At 45.7% G+C, this 28,000-nt stretch overlaps 1 protein-coding gene and 1 non-coding gene across 2 annotated transcripts in view; both read left to right on the top strand.

The window, feature by feature from the left end:
• HS3ST2 (heparan sulfate-glucosamine 3-sulfotransferase 2) overlaps positions 1-27,253 on the top strand; it is a 92,377-nt gene extending 65,124 nt beyond the window's left edge. The window contains exon 2 of the mRNA XM_037507427.2: positions 25,809-27,253. Within this exon, the coding sequence (XP_037363324.1) occupies positions 25,809-26,427 (619 nt within the window). The 3' untranslated portion in view covers positions 26,428-27,253. The remainder of the gene's footprint in view (positions 1-25,808) is intronic.
• On the top strand, positions 20,878-21,041 carry LOC119242484 (U1 spliceosomal RNA). Its single transcript, XR_005124492.1, has one exon. It is a non-coding gene; the product is annotated as a U1 spliceosomal RNA (small nuclear RNA).
• Positions 27,254-28,000: the final 747 nt, after the last annotated feature.

Genomic DNA, 28,000 nt, shown 5'->3' with positions numbered 1-28,000 from the left:
TGTGCATCGCTGCCTGGGGAGCAGTAACACGCAGATTATCTTCGAAGCCAAATCACCCTGGAGGCTCATTGCTTCTCCCTCCAAATCCTCTCAGACCACCCTGGATTCCACTTTATAGCTGGAGTTAGCAGCACAGTTAAACCCAAAGCAGCCCGTTTATGAATGTGAGATGCCAAGTTGCCCTGCAAAACATGGCAAAGTAACAGATGCTTTAGAGCAATAAACAAACTGAAATATAGCTTTTCTTTTCTTTCTCTGGTGCTAATAGAAAACTTTTCTTGGGAGGACCGCCTGGCGAGGGTGCGGGAGCCCAGGGTGTGTTTGCCTCCCTCCACCGAACCCAGAGCCTACAGGAGCCACATGGGGCCACGTTTGACCCAAACCTCAGTGAATGCTTCCTTGCATGAAGCCCGGGGCCACAGTGAGCTTCGTGCAAAATAGAGACCCCCTCCTGCAAACCCGGCTCCATGGGGGCCAGCGTGGTAAAGCAGACGGGGGCCAGGGCCCCCACATGGCTGTGCACCTTGGGCAGACACATGTTTACAGAAGAAACAAATGATCAATGGTGTCTAATGTTGTAGGCGAGCCAAAGAAGTTTTTGAAAAGTTGCCTTGGATTTATGAGATCATGGGTGGCGTAGCAAGAAATGGATAGAAGAGGAAGTGCAACATCTGTCCAGGGAGAGGAAATCTACGTCCAGAACCAGAGACACTTGGGGTGCTCTCCTTCCACTCTCCGCTCTGTACCTCGCATTTCCAGTGTTGCTGTGGCATCTTCGTTCCATATATGACTGTGAGTCACAAACTTCAGCAGATTTCCTAGCACTGGAGTGGCTTGTGCGTGCTCCGCGGCCTCCCTCGTCCATTCTCTCAATGCTCATTTCAGACCTTTCATGCCACACCATTAACAGCCCCTCAGCAGGTCCCGTTGCTCCCCCAAACCCTTCCGTTGCCCACCCACCCACTTCCGTGTTTGCTCCCTCAGCAGACACCATGGTGGGCTGCCCAGAGCACCTGGCTTCATCCACACCCAGGGGGCTGTGGTTCAGGGAGGGCATGCTTGACCTGGGGAGGGGAGGCCAGCTGCCGACAAGCTCACCCCCTGGGAGACAGCCCTCAATCAACAACAGAGTCAGTGGGGAAATGCCCCAGCCATCTTGTTCTCCAGCTGGGACCGCTCAGGGGGCTACTCCACGCTGTCCCCCACAGTGTCATGCCCCCGTTGCCGCAGCAACACCACCCTCGATAACACATGCTCTCTTGCCTTCCTTCCTGTGGCAGCCTCACTTTCCTGTCTTCATGAATCACCTTCGAAATATATTTCTTGCACTTGCACCCATATCTCTGGGTGTGCTTCTGGGGGGAAATCAACCTGGATGTGCCCTAAGCCCATCGCTGTGCTTCTTTCTCTCATTCCAAACTCACGAACAGACCCAGGGTCTTCTATCCATTTCTTGCTAAACCACCGATGATCTCATAAATCCAAGGCAACTTTTCAAAAACTTTGTTGGCTTGCCTACAGCCTTAGACACCATCGATCATTTGTTCCTTCTGCAAACTATGTTGTCCAGTGGTTTCCATTTCATCATCATGTTAGTGAAGTCATGGTTTCACCACATTAACACTGGTTACTCCTCTTTTATTCAACACGTGGGGCCAGTGTGATGAAGCTGTCCCACAACATCAGCCAGGAACCCACACCCTTTCACTCTTGTTGTTCTGCTATCCTTGGAGTGTCCTTATCTCCATAGTCCAAGGCGGCTCAACCGGGAGCAGGGTGGAGGCATGGAGGATGAGCTGGGATGAAGGCACATCATGTCTGGTGGATTTAGACAGATGGCAAAACTTAGCTGCAAGGGAGGCTGGGAAATATAGTCTTTACCTGGGTGAACAGGTGCCCAGTTAAAATGGGAATTTCTAGTATGACAGAAGAAGGGGTAAGAGGTCCCATCCACTTTAGAGGACAACCAGTCACATGTTTCCTAGTTCTCATCCTTTTACACCCTGTTTCTTCAGTCTTCTGCCTGGATCTTCTCCCCTTTTCTGTCCATTAAGCTTTTATATTTGAGATAAGGATTCTCTTTTCACTCATACCCTACTTCTAATGAAGCTCCTCCATTCTTAGCTTCAGATTCCTCTTCCTTTCTTCCTCCCAAATCTAACCTTCCAGACTTCTGTTAATCATTTCACTTGAATTTCCCAATTCCTATTCTGAATTATCTCCTTCATATACCAAGTAGTCCTCAAACTTAACAAAATCTGAACTGATTTTTCTTCCTTCCCTTTACCCTACATATCCTCTCATCTCCTGCATTGGTGAGTGCCAGATTTCTTTCCTTAGCCATTTGGACTGGAAGCCAAAGAGTCACTGTGGACCTCCACATGGATGTCTAATCCTCTCTCTCTCCCATCACATGGTAACTTCAAACCTTCATCATTTCTATTATATTGAAAAAGTTCCCAAACATGTCTCCTTCCCGCCAGCTTCTGTCCCATCCACTTTCTCTGCCAATTTGCCGCTTTGTGGTTGCACAGTGGTGGTCTTAGGCCATATTCACACCATAAATATGATTTTTTTTATCTACATGGTATCTTTTGAAATCATAAGATTGCAACCTCTGCAAACTGAGATGCTCACATGGAAATTCACATTTCTATATTCAAACCTGCATATCAGCAATTCCTGGTGTTGAGGAGTGGCTGCCTCTTTAAGATAAAATGCATTCTCTCCAGTTTTCCAAGAAAAAGTTCAATGGGCTTCACTCACTTGTGTCTTCTGTCTGGTCCCTGCAGGCATGTGAGTTTCTGGTCCCTGTTCCAAAATAGAAATCTGATCATCATTACAGTGATGCTATCCAACCTACCTATTCATAGCCAGACAAAGGCCAGACACCAAGGCTGCCTTGAAAGTCTCCTCTGCATTTAACCCCTTCCTGTACTTTTGCAGCCTTTTCTTCCCCACTGTCTCATACTCGCCTTTCATTCTTGCCTCTCCGGGCTTTCAGTTTCCTTAGAATGTCACTTGTTCACTCACATAACATGCTTGTATCTAATGTTCTCCCTTACCCCACCCATTGGGCAAATTCTTCCTTATCCTTCAATTTCAGCATCTCTGTGGGAAGTCATCTTATCTTTGCAGTCACTGGAGTTGAGTCAGTGTCACCTTCTAACTTGCTCTCATCACACCTTAAATACATTTTTGCCTCCAGCGTCTCATGGTTCTGTAGCTATTTGTCTCCTCTGCTAGATTACGAACTCCTTAATTAAAGCAAAAATTTGTTCTCAGCACCAAGGACAGTGCACGGCATAAATGAGTTAGCTTCACAACAAATGTTGAAGGAACTGGCTAATGAAACTGTACAGTAGTCATTGCATCAGGAAAATCAAGATCACCCCACTTCCTTTATGATCTGCGCGTCACTGGCAAAAACTTAGACATACACACATACATGCATTTCCTGGAAATTGGCAAAGCAGGAACACAGTACAATGGCATCTGACTCTTGAAACTGCTGGTGATAATTTACAATCAACATCAAACATAGTGGCAGTGATAATAAGTAGAAAGAGAGGCTGAGCAGAGCAGTGTTACATTGTTCACATACAGGGCACTGTACTAACACTTTATGTACATTGTATTTCATCCTCATAGAAGCTCTGTAAGAAATTGTATTAGTCAGGGTTCTCCAGAGAAACAGAACCAATAAGATATAAATAGAGATAGATATGTACAGATACAGATTTTTATGTATGAGGAGATTTATTATAGGAATTGGCACACATGGTTATAGAGGCTGAGAAGTCCCACAATCTGTTGTCTGCAAGCTGGAGAACCAGGAAAATTAGTGGTGTAATTCAGTCCATTTACGAAGGCCTGAGAACCAGGGAGCCTGCATCCGAAGGCAGGAAACGATGATTCCCAGCACTCCAAGAATGAGTTGGCCCCTCCTTCATCTTTCTGTTCCATGTGAGTCCTCAAAGGGTTGGACGCTGTCTACCCACATTGGCGAGGCCACATCTCTTTCCTCAGGCTACAAAATCAGATGCTAATCTCGTCCAAAACACACTCACTTACACCCCAGGAATGATGTTTTATCTGCTGTCTGGGCCTCCCTTAGACCAAACAAGTTGACACCTAAAATCCACTCATGACAGAAACATAGGACTTTCTCCATTTATGTATGAGGCTGGAGTGTCTTGCTTCTTGTGTTCCCACTTCTGAGTGGTGGAAACTGAATCACCACCCAGATCTGAGTTTTTCATGACACTGAAACAGTTTCCTTGGGGCTACACTTTACACACTCAACGGGTTTGTTACCACAGATAGGGCAATGTGGGTAACTGCTTATAATCTTTTTCTGGGAAATAATGGACTTTGACAGATATATTTCCTTAAAGATAAAAATAAAACAGACAAAAGAGCTGCATTTGGCCTAATGACCATTCTTAGGTTTGAGTTCAACATATAGCAATTAAATAGTGACTACCTTCTTCCATTTAAAGATTCTTGGTAAACTGAGGAAAAGACCATTTCTCCTCCATGACAATCTTGTACAATCAGAAAGAACAAAAAAAGAAAGCTTTTGACGTCTTGCCTTTGACCTTGCTAATCAGAAAATCACTTTTCACGTAAGTGCTTACAGTTAATTCATAGTGAAAAAACGTTAACCTATCAGACATTCCACTAATCGTAGTAATTACTATTATTTCTTTAGGGATTTTCTTCCTAGAGGACCATAGCTTTCTTTCTTTTCTTTGAGCCATTGGAATGTTTTTGACAATCATACTTTTAAACACTTTTGCCACATTTTCCTTATTTGGTTATTTAATAAGCAAATTATTCATAAATTTGACACAGGAGGTAATGTGAATATTCTTTGCAACTGTTTTTTCCAGTCATTACAGGGTTTCATAAAGAAAGCTCCATTACATACATCTTTCTGAAATTGATGACCTCTGCATTCCCTTTGTGAAGATATTATCTTCCATTGCATCTCCCAGTGCAAAAACATGTCTTTGTTTTGCTAACTTGCCAAGCACTGGACTCTATGAAAAGTATATTTAATTTGCATCCATCCTCTCCCTCAATTAGTACACTAATCTTATGAGGTAAACACCGTAATTGGTCCCACTTAGCAGATGAGAAAACCGATACTTAAGAACTTACCCATGTTTTTTCATTTAAGTGGTGATAAGTTAGACTTAGAAGCCACGTCAGATCAGCTCCAGAGTCTGTGGGCTTAACCACTAAATTATTGTGCCTTCTAAGTTTTAAAAAGCTATTAAACTAACCGATTGCATGAGAAGTGCCTTTCAGTGGGTTAAGTAAAAGACTTTGTCTGCTCCCCGGGCATCCTGCAACTTGCTAGAGGCAATTGTGTGTAGAAGAAATCACCTGTGTTTAATAGACAAGGGCCCGGGTTTGCTGACATGTTTAGCTAATCCACATAGAGATTGCTGATGAGGATTCTGGTTAATTAGTTGTGGAATTTTAAAAAACGAGCAGATGTGCCATGGTAAAATGCGTTCTACTTCCTGAACCCTGGGGGAAGCACTGGGTAGGTTCTGTGGTTGTGTGTACTTACATATCTTGATTGAACATTCAACAGCATGTTTTGCAAGACTCAGGTATCCTGGCTATGTTCCAGCAGGAATAATTACATTCTGCTTCAGCTCTCCCTATAGTCTCAGACAGGTACAAGATTAATTATAACTACAGGTGACAAGCACCTACTATGCACCAGTCAAAGCTAGGAAACTTTCTTGTATCATTTATAATCCTTTCCACAATCCTGCAGAGTAAGTTTTATTTTACTCCTTTATGGGGTTACTGAGACTTAGGGAGAGGTTACTGGCTTGACTGAAGCTACACATAAGTAAGTGGCAGAAAATGGATTCAAATTTAGACATGTCTGGCTCCAAAACCTGGATTTTTTTCCCCCTTCCGCACTCTTCATTTGGAAAAAAAAATGCACTTGATAAAAAAGTCAAAGAATGCAAAAAGAATATGTAATGAAAAACAAGTTTCCTTCTATTCCTTGGCCTTGCAATTTCCCTTCCCTGCTCCCCCAACCACACTCTCAGGCATCATCCAATATATTCTGTGCATCTATACCTTATTTTCTCTTTGAAGTTGCTGTTATAAGTTGCTTGGCTGAAATGGAGCTAAGGTTCTGTACTGAAGTTTCCTATTTAGAATTTATAAATGCTTTGGGAGCAAAGTGCTGAAGGGTTTTGTATGAATATCAAACAAAGAACAGACTGTTCTATACATCTTTCAGAAAAACCATCAAGAACAGCAGGTCATATCTTTTTATATATCGTTGGAAGGGGTGGAGGATACCAGAATATCTTGGGGGTAATTATGCCCTTCCTTTTGATACCCAAGTACACACACAGTTGCACACACACAGAGAGAAAAGTTATCATTGTACGTAGTATTTTCTAACTTCCTTTCTCAACACATGAATTTAATACCAGCATTTTGCCCATGTCTTAAACACTTTCTGAAATATTATTTATAATCACAGCATAACCTTTCCCTAAGTGCCTATACCATCATTTAATCAATGCCCTATTGTGTACATTTAGGTTGAGTTTTATTATTTTACCACTTTAAGAATACTGTGTCAAGCATCTTTATAATACATCTTTCTGCAAATATCTTGGCATTTCAACAGGATAAATTCTAAAGAGTGCCCTCCATGGAGTTGAGATTTATTTGCAACCTGAGGATTATATGAGAGTGTCTATTTCTGTGTGCCATAGATCACAAAAATAATTCTTACTTTTGTGGTAGGTCAAATACGATCTTATTTGAACATAATTTATGTCTTTGATCCCTAATGAATTTGAATATTTTGCCAATTTTATATCTTCTCTTAGGAGCTGTTTGTGTTCCCCTCAGTATTCTACTGGGATGTGTTTCTTTTTGTTTTATAAAACTCTGTTTACTAAATATGGTAAATATTTCCTATTCTATATGGAACACAGTTCTTTTGCATTTTACTTCCTCTTATGATTTTTTTTTGTCTTTTGAAAATTTTTATGTGCTTTCTTCCTCTGGTTTCATGTTTATAAAGTCTTCCCAATTCTCAAGAATATAAACACATTTTACTGATATTTTAACCTTTTACCTTATTGTTGTCTTTTTAACCTTGCATTATTTCTGCATTTGAGTTAAAATTGCTGTAGGTGTGAATGAGGAACACCAACTCCACTTTCCCCAGATGGTTAGCTAATTGTCCCAACAAAGTCCCAATAATCCATCATTTCCTGACTAATTTTTAAATACCACCTTTATAGCGTGCTTTTTATATAGTCATGTCTATCTCTGATTTGATATTCTGTTCTATTAATCCATTGCCTGTTTCTGAGCCGGAACCATGCTGTTTTAATTACTACGGCTTTACAACATAAATTGTGTGACCTTGCCGTATCCTCCTAGTGATTTGCCTCCCCTAACACCATGCCGTCACCCTTATCTTTCATCTATTCATCCAAAAGAAACTTCATAATTGTAATATCAAATTCAATTTTTAGAACCTCTTGGGATTTAGATTGGCATTACATTTGATTTATAGATTAATTTGAAAGGAATCGATGTCTTTCTAATATGATGATTTCCTCTCTTTCCATTTATTAAAGTTTTAATTAGATTGTCTATAAATTATAGAAGAGCATTAAAATTGTGTTACAGGCATCTTTGTCTTGCCTAACTTAATGAGCCTCATAGCCAGGAGGTTACCAGCGTAGGCACAAGAGTCAAGCACTCGAGTTTATACTCTGTCTTCACCGGTCTTTAGGTAGGTTACTTCTCTGGGCCATAAGATTTCCTTATGTGAATACTAAGACTAATCCGAACACCTAAGGCTAATCATAGGCTCATACCTTATGATACTGTGATGAGGTTTAAAGAAAATAATACCTGAGAAGGTACTTAGAATTGTGCCCACCACGTGCTCACAAAAATGTTAGCAACTGATGTTATTTAATCCTCCAGCTAGTGCCCATGGAGACCGACATTAAAAGTTTCTGAAGGTTGTTGCTTTTTCTTAAATAGTAATGGATGCTGAGTTTACTAAATGCCTTTTTGGAATTTGTTGAGATGATCATTTATTCTTTTGACCTATTTCTGTGCTGAATTATGGTTCTGTATTCCAGACATCAATGGGACAAGGTAGCTTTCCTGTAACACATGGTGCTTTGGTAGATATTACTTGAAATGTTGACAGGGCAGTTTCTCTTGAGAGAGATCTTCTACTTGTGGACCTGGGATAGAAAGGTCCCACTCTTGGTCTCCTTGGAGGCACAGAGGTTAAAGTCTCAGCGCTATCAAGCTATCCGCAGCCACTGAGGCATGAGTTCGATCCCCAGCCAGGGAGCTAACCCACATGGCGCAGCAGACCTCTCCTGTCTCGCCCACTGCTCCCCTCAGCAGTGTATTTCAGTAGATCTGCCTGTTCTGCTCCCCACTCTGTCGCTGGTGAATCCTCTCACCCTCCACACCTCTGGCCTACACCCCAGTTCTTGTATGCATAAATACATCTTTTAAAAAAAAAAATCCCACTCTTCACCATGCCTGGTGCCTGTGAGCTGCCTGGTTCAGTAGCCCCAAAAGGATAATGTCCCCCATGTCTGCCCTAACTGGAGGAGGATCCCAGCAGGGCTGGAGAGTCAGAGGGAGCTCTGCAGGTCCAGTGGCTCCATCTAGAGACCTCTAACATTGTGGCTCTGCCAGTCCCTGTCACTCCACCAGGTGCCTCCAATTCTCCAGCTATTAGGAGATTCAAGCACCCTCTTTCTTCCTATTACTGGCATTCCCGTCCCTGCAATCACTGCATTTCAGCTTCTCTTCAATGCTTGTCACTAGTTAGCTTCCATTCTTAGAAAAATAGGTCCTACTCATTGTCTGGCACCAGCTCTTCACCCTTCCTCCACATGTTGACTTTCTACCTTTTGTCCATTTATTATCAACTTAGCGGTGATGCAAGAGGGAGTAGAGATGAACCCTGCATTTGATCCACCTTGTACTTTAGAAATTTTACTAGGAATTTGGCCCTTTATCAATGTTAAATGAGCCACTTTGTCTCAGTTAATGGCTTTTCCCTTGGCTTCTACGTCTTCTGGTATGAATATCGTGATGCGAGCTTTCTTTAGACTGACACTTGGCTGATCTGTCTTAGCCTCTCCATTTTCATACGAGATGTTTCTGTCCCTGTGTCTGGGTTAGTCCTGTAAACACAAATACACTCTAGGTTTTATTTTAGAATGAGAAGTCTTAACGGGTGTCGTTTTAAAAATTATGGTATTTGCCCTCCGGACTATAGTTTTTAATATGAACCTGATCAGCTGCACAGCTACACCTCTGTACAGCCTCCTCAACAATTTGGCTATTTTTTCCCTTGTTTTCCTTTTTTTTAAAATTAATTAATTAATTAATTATTTTTATTTATACAAGCACTGGGTATAGTCAGAAGCACGGGAGGGTGAGAGAATTCACCAGAGTCAGAACAGGGAACAGAACAGGCAGACTGATGAAATACACTGCTGAGGGGAGCAGCGGGCGGCAGGAGAGGTCTGCGCTCCATGTGGGACCCTCCTCCGGTGGCCGGGGAGCAGCCGGGGATCGAACCGGCGCTGCAGAGGCTGCGGGCAGTTTTGCAACCCAGCGTTCAACCGCTGCGCCACTGGGGAGGCCCTCCCTTGTTTTCCTTTCCTGTCTCTTTCTTAACATGAACTACATTTTCTTTGCTTTGTTACTGTCCAGTGTTTTGGAAGATATGTGTCCTGTTTTTAATTCTTTATTTTGCAGTTTCTTTTAAGATGATAAATGAGTACACAGTACCTTTGGGTAAAGAATTTCATGTGCCTTTTATTCTGCCCCGTCTGTTTCCTGTTTTAGTGCCAACTTTCCAGCCATTATTCATTTAAATAAATTTTTATGGAAATAACATTGGTTTATAACATTGATAAAATTCAGGTGCTATAATTATATGACTGCCATATATGTCACTACAACTGCATTATAATTAGACCTGTCTCTACTGTGTGGTGATCTTCACCAAAAGTCTTGTTTCATCCACTCATTTAATCTGGGGTCTGGAATATGATTTATCAAATTTGATTTTTTTCAACTTTATTGAGATATAAATTACAGTTTTATATCTTCTTTTTAAAGACAAAGTACATGTATTAGCTATTTGGACTTAGTGCTTTGTTCAGTCCCAATCATTGTCCTTTCTGCACAACTTTTGCACTCTCCAGCTTTTTCACATCATCACTCAGGTTCTTGCTTTTTTTTTTTTAAAGGAACTTTTGGGAGAACAAGGTGGACTGCTTTACACACCATTAGATATCTTTCCTTCACCTTCACAAACAAATTGGCTAAGTTCTAAGTATTGGGAGTCACACATTTTTTCCTGCAAAACTCTCTGGATGGTAATTGTGTTTTTCAAACATGTGATGCTACTGAAAAGTTTTTATCTAGCTTGAATTTTAGAGAAATGGTTTGGTTTACTTTATCCATACTGGGTACCTATGACACTTAAACAACTTTGGCATTTACATATAATTTTAAATGTTTACTCTGGTGCATGTTTGTATAGAGGATGGATGGGTGGATGGATGGATAGATGGGAGGAAAGATGGACGGAAGAAAGAATGGATGGATTTATAGATGTGGGTTTTACTTGGTTTGGACTTAGCTGGCCTTTCATCTTCCCACGTAGCCATCTTTTATCTCTGGAAATGTCTCTTTAATGAAATTTTCCCACTAGCTCTGTCCAATTTGTTTTGGGTTTCTCCCTTAATAACATTGCAAACAATATGTTGCCTAAGACGGCTCTGTCTTCCATGCCACCTTTGGTCTCATCTGCTCCATCTTGCAAAATTCTCCTTGAGAAGCTAGGATCAGGTTCAGGTCTGCTCCGATGTCATTTACTATGCCACTAATTCTGTTTTTCACTGCTGCTGGCGTAGTTTGCTGCTACATTTTTAGATTCTCTGCCATACCACCTCGCCTCATCCATATCCATTTTTCTCTAATCCTGTTGTCTTTTTGCATCATCCTGTGGTCTTTTCATGCAAGCCAATGCTCACCTTTTGACCTTTGGCTCAAATATCCTTCTTGGGAATTTGCTGACCATTCACTTTCCTTGTAATAGTTGCTCTTTTTTTTCCCCCATCACCCCAAGATATAATTATATATTTTACTTTGCCACTGTCTCCACCAGATCAGAGGCTCCAAAGGGGCAAGCACTGCATCTGTTTCATTTGGAGCCATGATCTCGGTGCCTAACCCAGTGCCTGGCACACAGTGTAATCATCGTTTGTTGAAGGGGCACGTGTCCACACTGCTCTGGCTTCGGATTCCCTTTGGCTTTACCAACATTGCTTTGAGCCAGAAGTTCCCAAACCTTAGTCATTAAAGAATCGCCTTTTTTTTTTTTTAACCAGATTCATGTGCCATTTGGACTATTATTTACATAATCTTTGCCTTTAGGTCAATTTACATTTTCTATGTTCAATGCTTACTTGAGCCTCATCCCCAGCAGTTAAATCTGTTAAGGGAAGCTGATGTTCTAGTTCCAATTTTCTAAAATACATTAAAATAAACACATAACTGTAATAAATGTAGATTTCATCCACAAGTCCCCTGCACCCCTGGCTGTATTTGGGGACCCCTCTGTAGAGAACTGGGGCTACTGCATTTCCTCAAGGAGCCCTGCCTTTCTGACTTGATTCCTCCCCCATCGACTCACCAACAAGCATGAGTCACTCTATGTTGGCTGCTGTGACGAGATGGCACAGTGACAAGGACAGAAGATGCCACAATCAGCAGGGAAGACACTGTCCCTTCCTGATGGGGTCTACAGACAGATTGGGGGAAGGTAGTAGGAAAACAAACAGGGATGTGTGATTGTTACAGAGTGTGCTTAGAGCTGTGAGGGAAACAAGTCATGGGATTTAGAGAGTGACATTTGAGAGAGGTGACATCTGAGCCGAGACCTGAGGATGAGAAGGATGGAGTCATAGAGCAGCTGGGGGAAGGGTTCCAGGCTTAAAGGACAGCAAGGACCTGGGGGGCAGGAGAGGGTAGGACTGGAGAACCCAAGAGGCTGCTAGTTCATCTCCCAAGCATCCTGAACGCCTCCCAGAGTCAAGACACAGAGCCGGGCCATTCTACAGCTCAGAAGCCAGACGTGTATGTAGGCTCCCCAGTTCAGGGGAGCTTGGACCTGCAGAAGTTTCAGTCACTCAGCAGCCATTCATGTGGCTTCTGGCACATAGGAGGCCTGGGTGACATGTGACTTTCCCCGCGGACTGCGCACCGCTCTCCTGGTTCCCTGCATGATCAGAAAGCCAACTCCCCGCTGCCCCTCTGCCTCCATGGAGCTTCATGCGTCCTGATGCAGCTGGTCTGCGGGACACACGTGGCAAGGACTCCTGTCCTGTCTGTGGTCGATTTCTCCCAAGGAGGCAACAGGAATTGCTCGGGGACAAGCAGGTGTTCACGCCATTTGCTGCCGTGGAGTCACCTCCCACTAGGGGGCACTGTAGGCTGCAGGAAGGGGGGCAGGCCGGCAGACTGCATCCTGCACAACTTACTACCCCCTGGGGCTTCTAGAATGTGAGAATATAAAACTTGGTGTTAGAAAATGAAAACAAACTCACTGACTCATCCAGTTATTGGGGAGTTTGCAGAGGCCTGGAAAGTATTCAGAACTGCTGGGGTCCAGGGGTCCTTAGAGTGGAGGCCTGGGCGGGAGGGGGGGGTAGTGAGGGGGTACAGTGTTGGGGGACACTCCAGGTGGGGATGCACTGGTGGAAGCTGGAGGGGCAGGCCCCTGCGTGGAGGGTTGTGTCCTTGCTCGTAGGAAACCTTATGTGTTTGGCAGCAGGAAGCGAAGAGGCTTTGAGTTTGAGTGCCTCCGTTATTCTCTGTGGCGCATGGTGCCAGCTCATCTGCCATGAAGGGCCGAAAGGTGTGCCCACCTGTAGGGAATGGAGAAACTCTGCGATAGTCCTTATGCAGAGTGGGAGAGCGAGCTGGCCAGAGGGCATGGAGCCCTTTGAGTTGGCAACCAGGTGTAGAGCAGAGGCAGCCAGTCCTCGGGCATCAGTGTGACTCAGTAAGTACCTGTTCAGTTTCCTCACATTTTGGAGGGTGCCCTGCAGGCCCCTGGGGAGGATCTGTCATCCCACCTGGCAGAAGTGGCTCCCAAATGTCTATACTGGGTGGGAGGCAGAGGTAGGAGCGACAAGCCATTGGGGGAAGGGTGGGAAGCATCTCTTAAAGTTGCTATGAACACTTTTCACTGAGATTAGCTTAGGAGACTTCAGAGAGGGTGAAAGTCCCCTAACCCACCACTTGGTTGCCTTGGCATGACTTGGGAGTCCCCAGCTACATCTTTTCTCAAGGTGTTGATGTCACTGGGGAGAGCCACGCAGGAGCCAGCTGCCTGAGGACGGAAGCTGGAAGGTGGAGGCTCACTGGGGAAAGGCCCTGAGCTGCTGCCTGCACCTTCCTCCGTGGCTAGGGGCGCTGTGAGGGACCCGGCTGGGACCTGGGTTGGAGGAGACTGATTCCCAGTTGGGTTTGGTTACAGATTAGATGTGGGTGTTGCTGGGGCAACCAGTGGGGGGTGGGGCCATTCATTGAGGCCCACAGGAGAAAATTGAGGAAAAATATGTGCATGGAAAAGGACTAGGAAGGAGGGAAAAAATAGTGTGTTCCCAAAGTCAATGAAGAGCTATGTTTCTCACAAAGTGAAGAGGGCGTGTCCAGAGAGCTGGGACCAGACCAGACCAAGGAAGGGCTGGCATTTGGGGTGCTCAGAAGAGCCACCTCCAAGGGTCATAGGGCAGGAGACAGATGGGACAAGTTGAGGAGGAATGTGACGTGAGGAAGTAGAACCACTGAATTGTATTTTAAGAACTTTGCAGGAAAAAGGAAATACTTAGCTCTATAACCAGAGAGGGTGCAGGCGTGACTGAGTGGCTTTTTGAAAATGAAAAAGCCTTAAGCTCGACCGCATGGGACTACAGTTAACCATACTATGTTGGATATTTGAAAGTCGCCAAGAGAGCAGATCTCCAAGGTTCTTATCATGAGAAAAAATATTAATTTTGTGGTCAGCTAGACTTACGGTATGATCATTTTGCAATATATACTAATATATACTACACCAAGGCATAATGTGTACACCTGCAATGAATACATTATTCATCATATATGGCTAAATGATAATTACATGAGAGAGAGGTAGACAGGAAGAGAGGGAGGAGAAGACAAAATAAAGGGGGTATTAGGCAGAGAAGGAGGAACCTGTTAATGGTTGGATACAATACTTAGTGGTTTCCATGTTCATCCAGCCCAGTGAAGGCTGCATTATTATTACCATCCACCTGCTGCAATGAGGAAATTCATGCGAAAGTCACAAGGCCGAGAAACAGAAAAGCTACAGCTCTAATCTGGGTTTTCTGAATTCAAATCATTCACAGCTCTTCATCCATCAACTAGCTAATTCCGTTTAATGCAAGAAACATTCCCTGCTGTGCAATTCGTGCCAGTATGGCCAGGGCTGTTATAAATCCTTGCTGCTTGAAGTGTGGTCCATGGACCAGCAGGTCAGCCTCACTGAGGGCAGCTTAGAAATGCAGACTCTCAGCCCCGGTCCCTAGACTCACCGAGTCAGAGTCTGCATTTGAACAAGAACCTCCACCCCTGGGATTCAACTGCACTTGGAATCTCATCACAGACTCAAGGGAACTGCTCCCTGGGAAAGACAGGGTAGGGTGAAGGATGAGAAGAAGCTAAGCCCAGGTAGAGAAAGAATAATTCCAGAGTTTCCTCTCTGAGAGTGTCCCCACAGTCAGACCAGGCTAATAGCAGATGGTGTCTGGGAAATTGAGGTCTAGCTGCCTGCAAGCATATTGGAACTGTACGTGGAGCAGCAAGACCCATTCATTCCACCCTGCACCACCCTCTGCCTTTCAGAGCCAGCCTCCGACAGAGCAGCTGTGTGTTCCCAGGCTCCCACCCTGGCTTCCCAGCCACACCTCGGCTCTTCCAAACATGCTCCCTCCCCCTCCCTCCACAAAACTCCTTCCATCCAGGTTCTCTGCTTCCTAAACTATATCCACGGAGGCTTTTCAACACTGCTTTGCACTAGCTAGTTTTTCTAACTACAAAGAGTACATGCTCATGGTGTAGAAAATAAAAATCCGTTGAGGACAGAAAGGTGGAAATGAAGTTCCATTCTACAAAACAGTCCACCCACGGTTCCTCTCTGGATCCTGTGATCACTGTATCCTTCTAGAGATAGCTGGTGCCTATCCACACTTAACAAATATGTGCGCATTTTGTATGTAAACAGGCATATCTTGAGCTTCCTGTTCTGCAACTTGTTTTTTTCACTTAATTATATGTTCGTGACTCCTTCCTGTAGACTATCTATAGATCCACCTCATTTTTTAACAGACACATAATAATCTATTGGATGGCCTCACTGTGGTTTATTGAACCAGTCTCCTACTAATGGACTTGTAGGTTGTGCCTGGTCTCTGTTATAAGCAATGCTTCAGTAGCCAGGTGAATGCTAGCTGCTGTAACAAGCAAATCCCCAGATAAACATGTATTTCTAGCTTAGGATGATGGTCCAAGACAATTGTTTTCCTAGCTGCAAAAGGTTTTTCCCTGTCCCTTCCGCTTTTTGGACCTGCTCTCTTCTAGAAGCTTAGGATTCTCTGCATTTAGCTAGAGCTCAGAAAGGACAGCAAAGGGGACATATCTACTTTATACGCTCTTTCACCTGGCGGTAATACTGAACTTCTACTCACTGTCTATGGCAAGAACGAGTCACAGGGCCCCCATCTGGATTCAGGGGGTGCTGGGAAATGTAGCCCAAACCTGGGGAGATTTTCTGTAGAAACAGAGATGCACTGTGGAGGGAGGATCAGGTCCATGTCTCCCCATCTCTGCCAAAATGGCTGCAACAAACAGTCTTGCACAGGTATCTACATGCTTGTTCAAATGAATTTTCAGAATTGGAAGTGCTGGGCTAAAAACTGTGTGCATTTTCCCTTTGGGTGGATAATACACAGTCGCCCTCTTAAAGATTGCAAGATTTACACACCACCAATGTTGGAGCACTCAGCTCTACACACTCTTACCAGCTATATAACTGCTATTTTTGAAAAACTAATTTTCCAGTCTTACAGGTAAATAATATTATCTCCTCATGGTTTTTATTTGCATTTCTTTAATTCTGAGAGAGATTGACTATCTTTCGAATATTTATTTTCCACCTGTGACTTTTTCAATTTACTCTTCTCATAGCCTGTGTTCCTTTATTCTACCAGTTGATTCTCTTTTTCTTATCGATTTGAAGGAACTTTAAAAATATATAAAACGTATAAACATATACATGAAAAACAGATATGAAGTTAAATCTTTGTTTCTTTGTGCAAATATCTTTCCAGCTAGTCATTTTTCCTTTTATTTTTATTTATGGTATTTTTCTATTCCAGAGAGTCCCATTTTTAATGTAGTCTAACTTCTCAGTCTCCCTTCATGATTTTTGTCTCATGCTTAGAAAGCTGTCCTCATGCCAAGATTAATTTTATATTCTCACGTTTTCTTCCAGTGCTAGAATCACACTTGGATCCAGATTTTGCTACTTGCTATGTTGCTTTGGCGATTGATTTTATTTCTCGGTGTCCCAGTTTCCTCAACCCACAACAGGAATGCAGAGAGTACTGCTTTGTAGAGTTAATGTGAAGGAATGAGGTGGTCCGGGCAGAGAGCTGAGAACCACGTCTGGTCCTCAGACATGGCACAACGGTGCACTATTAGCTTGTCTATTGTTTCAGTCAGCTCAGGCCCCTATAACAAAAAGACCACAAACTGGGCAGCATAAATAACACAAATTTATTGCTCACAGTCTGGAGACTGGAAGTCCAAGATCAAGACGCCAGGTGACTTGTTCCGGTGACTTGTTCCGGATGAGAACTCTCTCGTTGCTGGTAGATGGCCATCTTCCTGCTGTGTCCTCAGATGGCAGAGAGAAGAGAGCTCGCCTTACAAGGGCACCAAGTTCGTTAGAAAGGCCCCGCCCTCATGACCTAATCACCTCCCACAGGCCCCCCTCTATTGGGGGTTAGACATCATAGAAACTTGGGGGTGGTGGGGACACAGATATTTGATCAGGAGCGGACCACATGTGTGGCTGACATAGCTGCAGGCCATTCCTTTTTGTTTTAAGATATACAAGATGACTTTTGATGTACGTGCACTTTGTGAAATGATTACGGCAGTCAAGTTAATTAACACATCTATCACCTCACATAGTTACCACCTGAGTGAGTGTGAGAGTGTGTGTGTGTGTGTGTGTGTGTCAGGAGCACCTATGCTTGACTCTCAGCAGATTTCAGGCCTATAATCCATGTTGCAACTGGAGTCACCACACCGAGCACTGGCTCCCCAGAACCCACTCACCTCATACCTGACATATTGCACCCTTTGACTAACACCTTCCCATGTCCCTCACCCCCTGCTCCCCAGGTTCTGTGAAGTTGACACATCGATTCCACACGTAATTGCAATCCTGTAGTATTTGTCTGTGTCTGGCTCATTTACTCGGTCATAAAAAGGAAGAATCCCTACTACTTGACACACAGATCATGGCGGGGGGCCTGTGCTCAGGGGAGGAAGATGTGAGCCCTTTCCTATGGTTAGCAAGTGACAGAACGCAAGCTCAGGCCTCCATCCCAAACCCTGTGGTCACAGGCAGTCGCTACAGCCCCACGAGCCCCCCAGTATCTCCATAAGAAACATCACGTGAGAAGAATCCCTTTCTGGTCCCCATCAGCCACAAGGCAGGACTCAGGACCAGTTCCACAACGCACAGGTATGGGGCAAAGAATGGCCTTCCTGGGGAAGCACGCAAGCCAGGTCTCAGAAGAGACAGGATTGGGGTGGCTCTGTCTTCTCACCATTACGCTGGAGGATGTGCCAAGGCTGGACAGCTTGGGATATACTCAGGGGAAGAGACTCCTCCACCCCCACACCCCATCTGCTCCCCTTCTTATAGGGCAGGGGATAGAGCAGCCTTGTCAGTGGGGGATAATCAAACTCCTGGGACACCAGGCCTCTGGACTTGATGCCAGCTCTTTACAGTTGACCAATTGACTGGCAAATCAGCCCAACACCTGGGTTCCTTGATCACCCACAGGTCAGGCACAGCTCCTCCAGCCAGAGGTGGGGAGGGAGCCACCAGCTTTTGGTCAGTACAGCCATGTGACACATAAGGACATTGTGGTCAGCGGCACAGGTGACAGTGGTCCCTGTGTATAACCTAAGTGTGCAGTGGACAGTCCCACCTAGGTTTGTGTAATTACACTCTGACACTTGCATGAGGAAATCACTTAGCGACACATCTCTCTGTGACAGTCGTGAGCCCTACCTCCTGTGACCTTACACTCTAGGGCGATGACAATGTGGGAGACAAAGACAATGTGTGGAAAAAAATGGAAGACATCTATAGTGACTACTATAGAGCCACAACAGTAGCAAATGCCTAACCCTTCTGGGAAGGGGGCAATAATAAAGGGCAATTAGGGGAGGCTCCCTGGTGGAGGTGACAGTGAACTGATTGCTGAGAGAAGAAAACATCTTGTGGAACAAACTATGCAGGGCTTCGCCCAGAGGGCCCCACATTCCAAGATCCCTTAGCATGGAGGCGGGTGGGGAGAACGCAGAACAGTCCAGTCTGACCAGAAAAGCCACATAATTCCCATTGAGGACTTTATCCTGCAAGCCGTGAGGAATTATTAATAGAGTTCAAGCCGAGACTTAGTCCCTGGAACCTGGGTCACGTGAATGTCAGCATTTACGGCTGTGGACTCGGATGCCAGCGGTCCGGTCCCGCGACGCCAGAAGGGCCTCATTTCCCGCCCAGCCAGCCCGGGTTGCAGCGCGGCGCTCAGTCGCTCAGGGTTGCATAGGTGTAGTTGTGGGACCCCGTTTAAACCTTCTCCCTCCTCTTCGGCTCCTAATTATCCCTCTGGAGACTGCAATGGTTTTCAAGGAGCCTCGTTGTCGTGTTAGGAGCTAATAAATCACCGGAGCCCCCGGGCAGCCAGGCCTTCCCCAGCCCGCAGGCAGGTGTGTTCAGATTTAGCAGCAAAAGAAACCTCCCATCGGCAGCACCCGGAGGGGCCAGGGCTGAGAGTCCCCAGCATGGCGGGCTCATCCGGGCCACTCGTGGGACACTCGGGAGCGCCTTGTGAAGAGGGGAGGAGGCCGCTGTCTGCCGCCTGAGTGACCAGAGCTGAGGCAAACAATTCCATTTCCGGAGAGCCTCAGGCCAAGAGAAGCGCATTTAGATTTCTTTTCTTTTTTCTTTTTGCTAGGGGTGGCGAGAAGTCTGGGTTTTTTCCGGGGGAAGAAGGAGCCGAGCTGTTAGTGGCCGGGGAAGGCCCCAGATCCTCTTCTTCCTCATTGTTCCCAGAGGGAGCTGCTCTCTCTCCCCTCTGGGTGCCGTTCGTCTGCGAGGTGCTGAGAACACAAGTGTGACTGGCCTTCTCCGGGCACTCACAGTCTGCAGTGCAGGGGCATGAGCAGGCATGGCTGCCCTGTACACACCCCCATGTGTACACACTGTATTACAGAGTAAAGAGCACCCCCATTTCCTCAGGAGGGGCTTTGCTTCAGGCTGCCCTCCCACGCCCCTCTGAGCATAGCATCATGGCGAGGAGCTTGTCAGAGACGCAGATTCCTGGCCAGGGCCCAAAGCCTGGTGGTTGGGAATGTGCAGAGAAGGGCCGGGACTCGGGGCAGTGCATCCCTCGTGCCATCTCAATACTCACGAGCCACTGTGCTAAACTCCGTGGTCAAAGCAGCACGCAGTGTGGACTCATGGATCTTAGCCCTGGCGGCCCACTGGAATCATCTGGGGGAGCTTTAAAATTGTGGCTGCTGGTCCCCTGCCCCCAGATGTTCGGATTTAGTTTGTGTGGGCTGGGGCCCGGTCCTGTGCATCTCCAGAGGCCCTCCAGCGGGTCCCTGTGTGCAGCTCAACGCCAGAGGGAGCCTTGGGCAAAGGCCAGTGCTGAAACAGAAATGGCATGAGATGTGTTCCTTCAAGTCTCATTTTCCTTGCCACGTTTGGAGGTTTGGGTAGAAGCAAAGCTTGGCCTCCCTTCAGTCTTGACACCTGAGCACCATGGCGAGGGTGAAGGCTTAGAAATAACACAATGACTTCCCTCCCCAGACACCTTCCTCTGCCCAAGGTCAGAGTATCAAGGAAAGTGGCGGGGGGGACTTCATAAATGAAAGTCACTTCTGGGAATGAAGCAACTTCTCCACGGGCACCTTCCTCACCACTGGGTCTGTGATCAGTTAATTGTGCCAGGACGGCAAACATGGATGAGAAACATACCCACATTGTTGACGATTTGTTGCTATAAATGGATGACATCGAATAAGTTCCACGCATAGGTTGGAGTAAGTTCCACAACGGGCTGAGGGTCCTCACAGGTGGATGCACAAAGTGCCAAGAAGTTAGAAAAAAGCATTTGCAGAGGGCATAGCCTTGGTTTTGGACACGGATAGGGGAGCAGATATTTGCCAAAATGAGTGAGACAAGAATGATCCAGGGTCTTAAAAGATAAACAAGAAGCTCAGCAAGTGTAAAACACATGAAAATGCAGGACCTGTTTGGGGAGTAGATTTTGTGTGTAGCATGACCTGAATACAAGGTCACCAGCAAAGGGCGAGGTATTAATTCTAAAAAGGTAGGCAGAGGCCTTGAGGACCAAGTCAAGGACAATGGGCTTTATTCGATGGGATAATAGCTGACAAGACCAGGTTGGCTTCCTTACCTGGCAGGGGAGATGCCGTGATCACGAAGGTGACTTTTCCAGAGCAAGACTCATCCATTGCATTCCAGATGTGCTGACCCCTGCTATTTCCCCAAACATGGGAAACTCGACTGCCTCATGTGTGGCCACGGGGGACTGTGTTCGTGCTCTCCCCTATAAAAGAAAAAAGAAGATTGGATGTGCTTGAGAAAGATGTTCCTGGTGGGCACAGAATGCAGAATGGATTGAAAGGGAGAGGACAGCAGAAGCATGGAGCTCAGAGTGAACGCTGTTTTCTGGGGTAGATGACAGGGAATAGGTACACCACCTGAGGTGGTGCAGGAGGGCCTAGGAGAGAAGTGGGAGGTGAGAACTCACAAGAATAAAGACTTTGATGCAAAAAAGGAGTCCAGAATGATAACAAGGGTTTCTTCCTTTGTGAGTGGATTCATGGCCATGGCATCTGTGCAAACAGGCAAAATAGAGACGAAAGTCAGGGGAGGAACATGATGAGTTCCGGTGTAGAGGTGAGACGTCTCAGTCTAGAACATGACAGCGTGGCAAGTTGGATCTGCGGCCCCAGGTTTTTGATTCAGCAGTTCCTCGGGGTGGTTAAAGACTGGAAAGGAGTGAGGTCATCCAGGAAAACCAGGTAGAAGGAAAAGAAGTGAGAAGGGTCTAGATGCTTTGGGGAGAATTGAGAAGTTGAAAAGGGTCTATACCTCAAAGTAAAACTTCATTCAAAAAATATTGATGGCACAAATAAATATTGACTTTACTTGTGTCATTGACTATGGCAGACTCCGGAGGTACAAATAAGGTCCATCCTGCCCTGCCCTTGTGGTGCTTATAATCCAGTGGGATAAGCATAGTTTCCACAGAGAGGAAGCCAGGTGGTAAAAGGTAGGCTAGAGTGTGTGGATGGAAAGCAACAGAAACCATTTCTGACCAACTTATTGGAAAAATGTATTGGACGGATGTGTAATGACTCATAGAACACAGAGGAATGTAGAACCAGGTCTTAGAAATGGCGAGAACCAAGATAGCAGAAGGGTTTGGCACCAGAAACTGATGAGGAGTTTCTTTCTAGGCTCCTATGCCTAGTTGAAAGATTTAGTCCAACCATTTCAATCCTTAAGATACATTTTCATCTTTATGACATAATTAGCGCTGGCTTATGACATAGTTGGCCTTACTGCCGTCATGTGCCCAACCAACCAATCTGCTAAAATTTTATCCAGAGCTGACGTGGTTAGTGCCTCAAAGGAAAACCTGGGGGCTGTTGCCAGATGCAGGGGAAATTGTTGCTGATCAGATTAAAGTAACAGATGTGAGGTAAGGCCAAACTGAGTGTTGGACTATTCTTGCAGGAATTCTTGCAAAGTTGCATAGAGAAGAAAAGAGGCTGAAGATTAAGAGGGTTGCATGGTGAGGGGAAAGCTCAGCTGCTGCCTAGCAGCTGGAAACAAACTAGCAAACTAGAAACTGTGACATAAGGAGGAAAAATGAGTCTTCAGGAAAAGTGTAATTTCTCACCACTGCACCCTACATGTACATAGAGTAGGAAGATAGGTGGACAGACAGACAAGACAAACAGTATGTATACAATGTATGTATGTAACATATGTGTGTAATATATGTATGTAATGCATGTGTGTATACACATGTGTCTATAATCTCCTTGCACATATCACATAGGGCTCCAGGATTCTATTTCAATGATCTGAGGAAAAATAAAGAGGGAAGGGTGCTTTGCCTGGGAGAGCGAACCTTTGAAGTACACAGCCATCATTTGCACCACAGGGTGGCATTGTGTGTATGATGCCGTTTACAGCCTGGTTTTTGTGTCTTCTGAGTAATTGTAATTTGGTTTTGCAGCGGATATGCCAATTAGGAATTAGGAAGGTGAAGCTTCATGTGAGAGCATAGCCAAGGGACTGATGGATGCTCTGAAGATGTTTGGAATTGGCCAGAATTTTCTAAACCAGTAAGCAAAAAGATGTGTTCATCAGTGCTCCTGGCAAAAGCTCATAGCTCCTTAGTCAAATAAGCTCAGGAAAAGCTGTACCCCCAAGTCTTTTCTTGTATAGTCTTTAGCGCATTAAAGGATATTGCAAAGAAATCTGTTTAATGGGTTGTCAGATCAACTTTATATCAATAACCCCCATGCAGTTGGGAAAATCCTTAAACAGTTTAAATCACTGTGACATTTGTATAATTTCATCTACTCATCATAAATGCCAATACCTAATTACAACATGTGCCAGCATCATACAATGTGGCCAGATCTCTAAAGTAGGGCTAAAGAATTCTGTTCAAGTGCACTTCTGAATGTTTGCTAATAATGATAGCCTACTAAAAAAATGAATGACTACTCAATATTAATAAGTACTATTCGAATTTTCAACTCACTGAGGTCCATTATAGACTTTGGCCTGGAAGCAGTTTATCGGTTGTGCCAGCCTATCAGTTGCACAATGAATTTGCAGTTTCAAGGGGATCATGGTCAGGGGTGTGGGGACAGTACAGGGGACAGGATCCTAGGCAGGTGAACCCCTGCCTACCTTGCTTTCTGAGACAACCAGGAGGGATGCATGTAACAGTTCAAGAAAAGGAGAGGAAGGTTGAGGGAATTAGGGGTGACAACACCCATCTTTTAGTGTAGGGGAGACTGGCTGTATATTAGGGTTGTGCAGGAGTAAGGTTGGAAGCTGGTGATGAGAGAAGCAGAACACTTCCTATGAAGACTGAGAGAAAGGCCTGGAAAGACAAATATAAAAGATTATTGAGCAGTACTGGGAGCTCACTTGAAGGTAGAATTGATAAATATAGAAAGGATCCAGTTGTCCGGGTCAGCAATTTTCTCTATTGCTGTTTGGCAACCTAAAGACAGAAAGGGCGAAAGGTTGGAAGGATGCATTATTACAAACCCAGAGCAAGCAGTTCAAGGAAACTGATGGTAAAGAAGACAACATCTCATCTGTTGAAATGGTTGGTACAGAGAAAAGTGCAATCAGAGGATCATGGATGAATTTGAAGATCAGGTATAATGAGTGGGAGCCTGGTAAAGGTGGGAGGAAATAAAGCTGCCATCTGTATTAATTTTTTCTGGCTGTCATAACAAATTACCACAAACTGGATGGTTTGCAACAACAGAAATTTCTTTTACAGTTTTGGAGGCCAGAAGTCTAAGACCAAATTGTCAGTGGAGTTATTTCCTTCAGGAGGCTCTGAGGATGAATATGCTGTTTCCTTTCTAACTTTTGCTGACTGCCAACAATCCTTGGCATTTCTTGGCTTGTAGATATATCCCTTCATGGTCTGCCTTCTTCACTGTCTCTTTCTCCCTCTCTTCTAAGGATACTCCTTATGGGCCTAGGGCTCAACCTAATTAAGGAGAACCCCATCCCAAGATCCCTAACTGGCTTATACTTTTTCCCCAAATAAGTTCACATGCATAGGTTCTGGATGGACCTATCTCTTGGGCGGGGACGTGGGGGGCACCATTCAGCCCACTACACAGTGCTGGAGTGGAATTTCAGAGTGAATCACTTCAGAATGAGGGCAACTCTAATGATGAGACTCAAGGGATGATCATGGCCATGAGGATGAGATGCTAAATGGGAAGAGAAAATGGGTATATTTGGTCAAAGAATTGTGTGAGGCCAGGTTGTTGGGTAGAGATGATAATCAGAGCTCAGAAGGATGCGGGGAGCCAGGAGGTTGCATTCCACAAGAATGTGAACATGACTGCCTTGGTCGCGTTCTCTGGTCATGACTGCTGGTGTTGGGAATGAGTGAAGGATGAACTAGTGATGGAACGTTCTCAACTCTGCATTTACATACATCATCTGAGCAACATTCCCAAAGAACCCACTCCCAATCAGTTGGTTGCAGAAGGGGACTAGACAGCTGTGGTTTTTCATTCCCTTGTGGTCTAATATCCATCCAGGTTTAAGAAAAACTAGTTTAAGATAGAGCGTGACCATAATGAGGAGCGAGTGGTGTTCCCCTCCGTCTAGACCTGAAAGAAACACAGGTGGGAAAGAGACTTCAGTGCTTCCCACCATCAATCCTTAATGCCTCCAGCAGAGACGTTGTCAGCCATGGGGTCGAGAGTGAGAAGTTGCCTCCCAGCTGTCAGACGGAGGTTCTGATCCACCCAGAGTTCTGAGGGTCTCTGGGCTTATGCCAAGGATGTATTTCAGATGTGTTCCAGCAGGAAGAGAGATCAGAATTCATTTCTAAAATCCTTACTAGTTCTCCCTAACCAACATTTCCCCCCCAAAAAGATTTCCTTAATATAGTTGAAGTATCTTTCGCCAGAACAATACTTACTGGCTTCCTTTGTACTGTTCTGAATATGTAATAAATGCATTAAAAGTTTCCAGCAGCATAAAAGGTTTACAATAAAAAGCTATTCTCATTTATCCCTGACCCCTGGCTCTGCTCCCACTCAAGTGCCCTCCCCAGAAGCAATTGCTTTTATCCACTTCTCCTGCATCCTTCCCGGAGGAGAGGCCACATCTTGCCTTTTTTCATTGAACCTTCTAGCTTGGAAATCATTCCACTTTAGTACACACAGATCTACCCAGCCCTATTAATTAGCTGGTCTGTCATTTTTTTTTAAACCCATACAGATGGACATTTAGGTGGTTTTTTCTAAAGCAACCCTGTTAAAGATTTGTTTAAAATCAACAGGCATTCAAGGTGTTGGAGATCTAATGCACAGCACAGTGATTCTAGACAATTACTACTCTATTATATACATCGAACTTGCTAAGTAGTAGATCTTACAGCGGCTTCCTCGCCATGTAGGCACAGGTGGCCTCCAAGGCCACAGCAGAGAGGCGAGGGACTCCATGAGCCAGCTGGGCGGAGAGAAATGACCCCTGGGGACCCCCCAGGCATCCCCATCTGATGGTACGTTTCTTGTGCCCACAGGAGTCTGATGCCCCGGACCCTCGAGAGCCAGATCACGCTGGAGAAGACACCCAGCTACTTCGTCACTCAAGAGGCCCCTCGACGGATCTTCAACATGTCCCGAGACACCAAGCTGATCGTGGTGGTGCGGAACCCGGTGACCCGTGCCATCTCTGATTACACCCAGACGCTGTCCAAGAAGCCGGACATCCCGACCTTCGAGGGCCTCTCATTCCGCAACCGTACGCTGGGCCTGGTGGACGCGTCCTGGAATGCCATCCGCATCGGTATGTACGCGCTGCACCTGGAGAGCTGGCTGCGCTACTTCCCCCTGGCACAGATCCACTTTGTCAGCGGCGAGCGGCTCATCACCGACCCTGCGGGCGAGATGGGGCGCGTCCAGGACTTCCTGGGCATCAAGAGGTTCATCACGGACAAGCACTTCTACTTCAACAAGACCAAAGGTTTCCCTTGCTTGAAAAAAACAGAATCGAGCCTCCTGCCTCGGTGCCTGGGCAAATCGAAAGGCAGAACTCATGTACAGATCGATCCTGAAGTGATAGACCAGCTCCGGGAATTTTATAGACCTTATAATATTAAATTTTATGAAACTGTCGGGCAGGACTTCCGATGGGAATAAGCCCCTGGGATGCCCGGGCTCCTCTGCTTCTCTGCTCCATGAGATTCACCCCTAGAGCCTGTAATCCTCTTCCCCTGCAAAGCCAGGCTGTGCCCCCCACCATCCCACCCAGGGTTCCTGCACAGCCAAGGCCAGGAGACTAGGGCGTGGGGAGACCCTGCCCCTAGCTCTCCCCAGGCTGTCCAGGCAAGTTGATCTGTTCCTGGTGTGTTCAGTCAATTCCAAATCATTTCCCTCCAGCCCTAGGAAGCCTTGGGAACATGCTTTAAGAAGAGTGGCTCTTCCAATTTTGATAGATTTTATAAGTGGCGGGGGCTCTGTTGCTATGAACACAGCAGGCTGTCTCTGTCACCGTCCACCGCTGAGTGGGCTTGTTAATTCCGAGGGGCATGAACCTCCCCTCTGAGCTGGTCTCCCGAGCAGCCCTGTGCCGTAGGCTTGTCCTCCTGACCTTAGCAGCTCATCAAGAGGCTGCAGAGCCGGAAGCACCGCCTGGTCACTCCTAGGAGACAGGTGGTTTGATGATGAAATAAACCAGAGGTTTCAAAGCCTGTGGTCTCAACACTGCCTGAAGGGTAACTGTCTTTGGAAACCACTCTGTGACTCTCCCCATTCCCTGTGGACTGAAGCACATAATTCCGCTGTTACGGGTACTTTCCTCTCACGAGCTTTCATGTTCAGCATGCAATGGAATCATGCTTGTCCATGTGAAATAAATATGGCTCTCTCGTGTCCTTAACACTGGGCTTTGCTCTGTATCCCGAGCCCGGAGCACAGCTCCCTCATTCAGTTCCTCTCATGCCAGATAGGACTCGTCCTGGGCATGGTCCTGAAGGCAGAGAGGAGTGGGGATGGCTTGGGGGGCAGTGAGGGGAGCAAAGACCACATGGGTAAGAAGCAAGGGGAGAAATGGGAACAGAGGTTCTTGCTGGCAGAGGCTGGGGCAGACACATCCTAGGGAGATCTGTGGGGACATCTTTCTGAAATATGAGTCTCAGATTAAGTTTAACAGCCAAAGTGCCAACCTAGAGGCCCCGGGGCTCATAGGACACCAGATCCGTGTTTACTCAGCCAGTATGTCTTGAAATACTTTCCAACAGTTGCAACCTGGGAGTGTCCATATAAAAAAAGGGGTTTCCAGCTTCTTCGTTCTGAATGGAGACTTGGCTATACTGAGCCTGAAGTCCAACATGGCAGCAGTTGGCTGCCGCCTTTGCATGGGGGTGTGCTCCCCAGTTTTTCCATCTCTACCTAACCCCCCTCACCGGTTTACATTATCTCTGGCCGCTGTAGGCATTTGGCTTCACGCCCCTGCTTTGGGTGACCCCCTGCATGATGCCTAAGACAATCCCAGTGACACTTGCTGGTTCATCTCCTTGCTCCAACCTCACAGTAACAAGATTTTCTTGACTATTTCAAGCCTCTGGGCCCTTGCCTCTGTGCTCGCTCCACCCGTCTCCAGCTGACGGAAACCCACGTTCCTGTGAGACCACTCCAGAGCACCAGCTTGATATTTGTGAAAACTTCCCCAACCAAGCCCAGTCATCTGCTTCCCTTTAGTACTTTGTATGTA

This window comes from Talpa occidentalis, unplaced genomic scaffold, assembly GCF_014898055.3.
Source record: "Talpa occidentalis isolate TD23 unplaced genomic scaffold, MPIMG_talOcc4v2.1 talOcc4.12, whole genome shotgun sequence".
In the NCBI taxonomy this organism is placed as follows: Eukaryota; Metazoa; Chordata; class Mammalia; order Eulipotyphla; family Talpidae; genus Talpa; species Talpa occidentalis.
The sequence above is the reverse complement of the archived record's forward strand: the minus strand, read 5'-3'. Positions and strand labels throughout refer to the sequence as shown.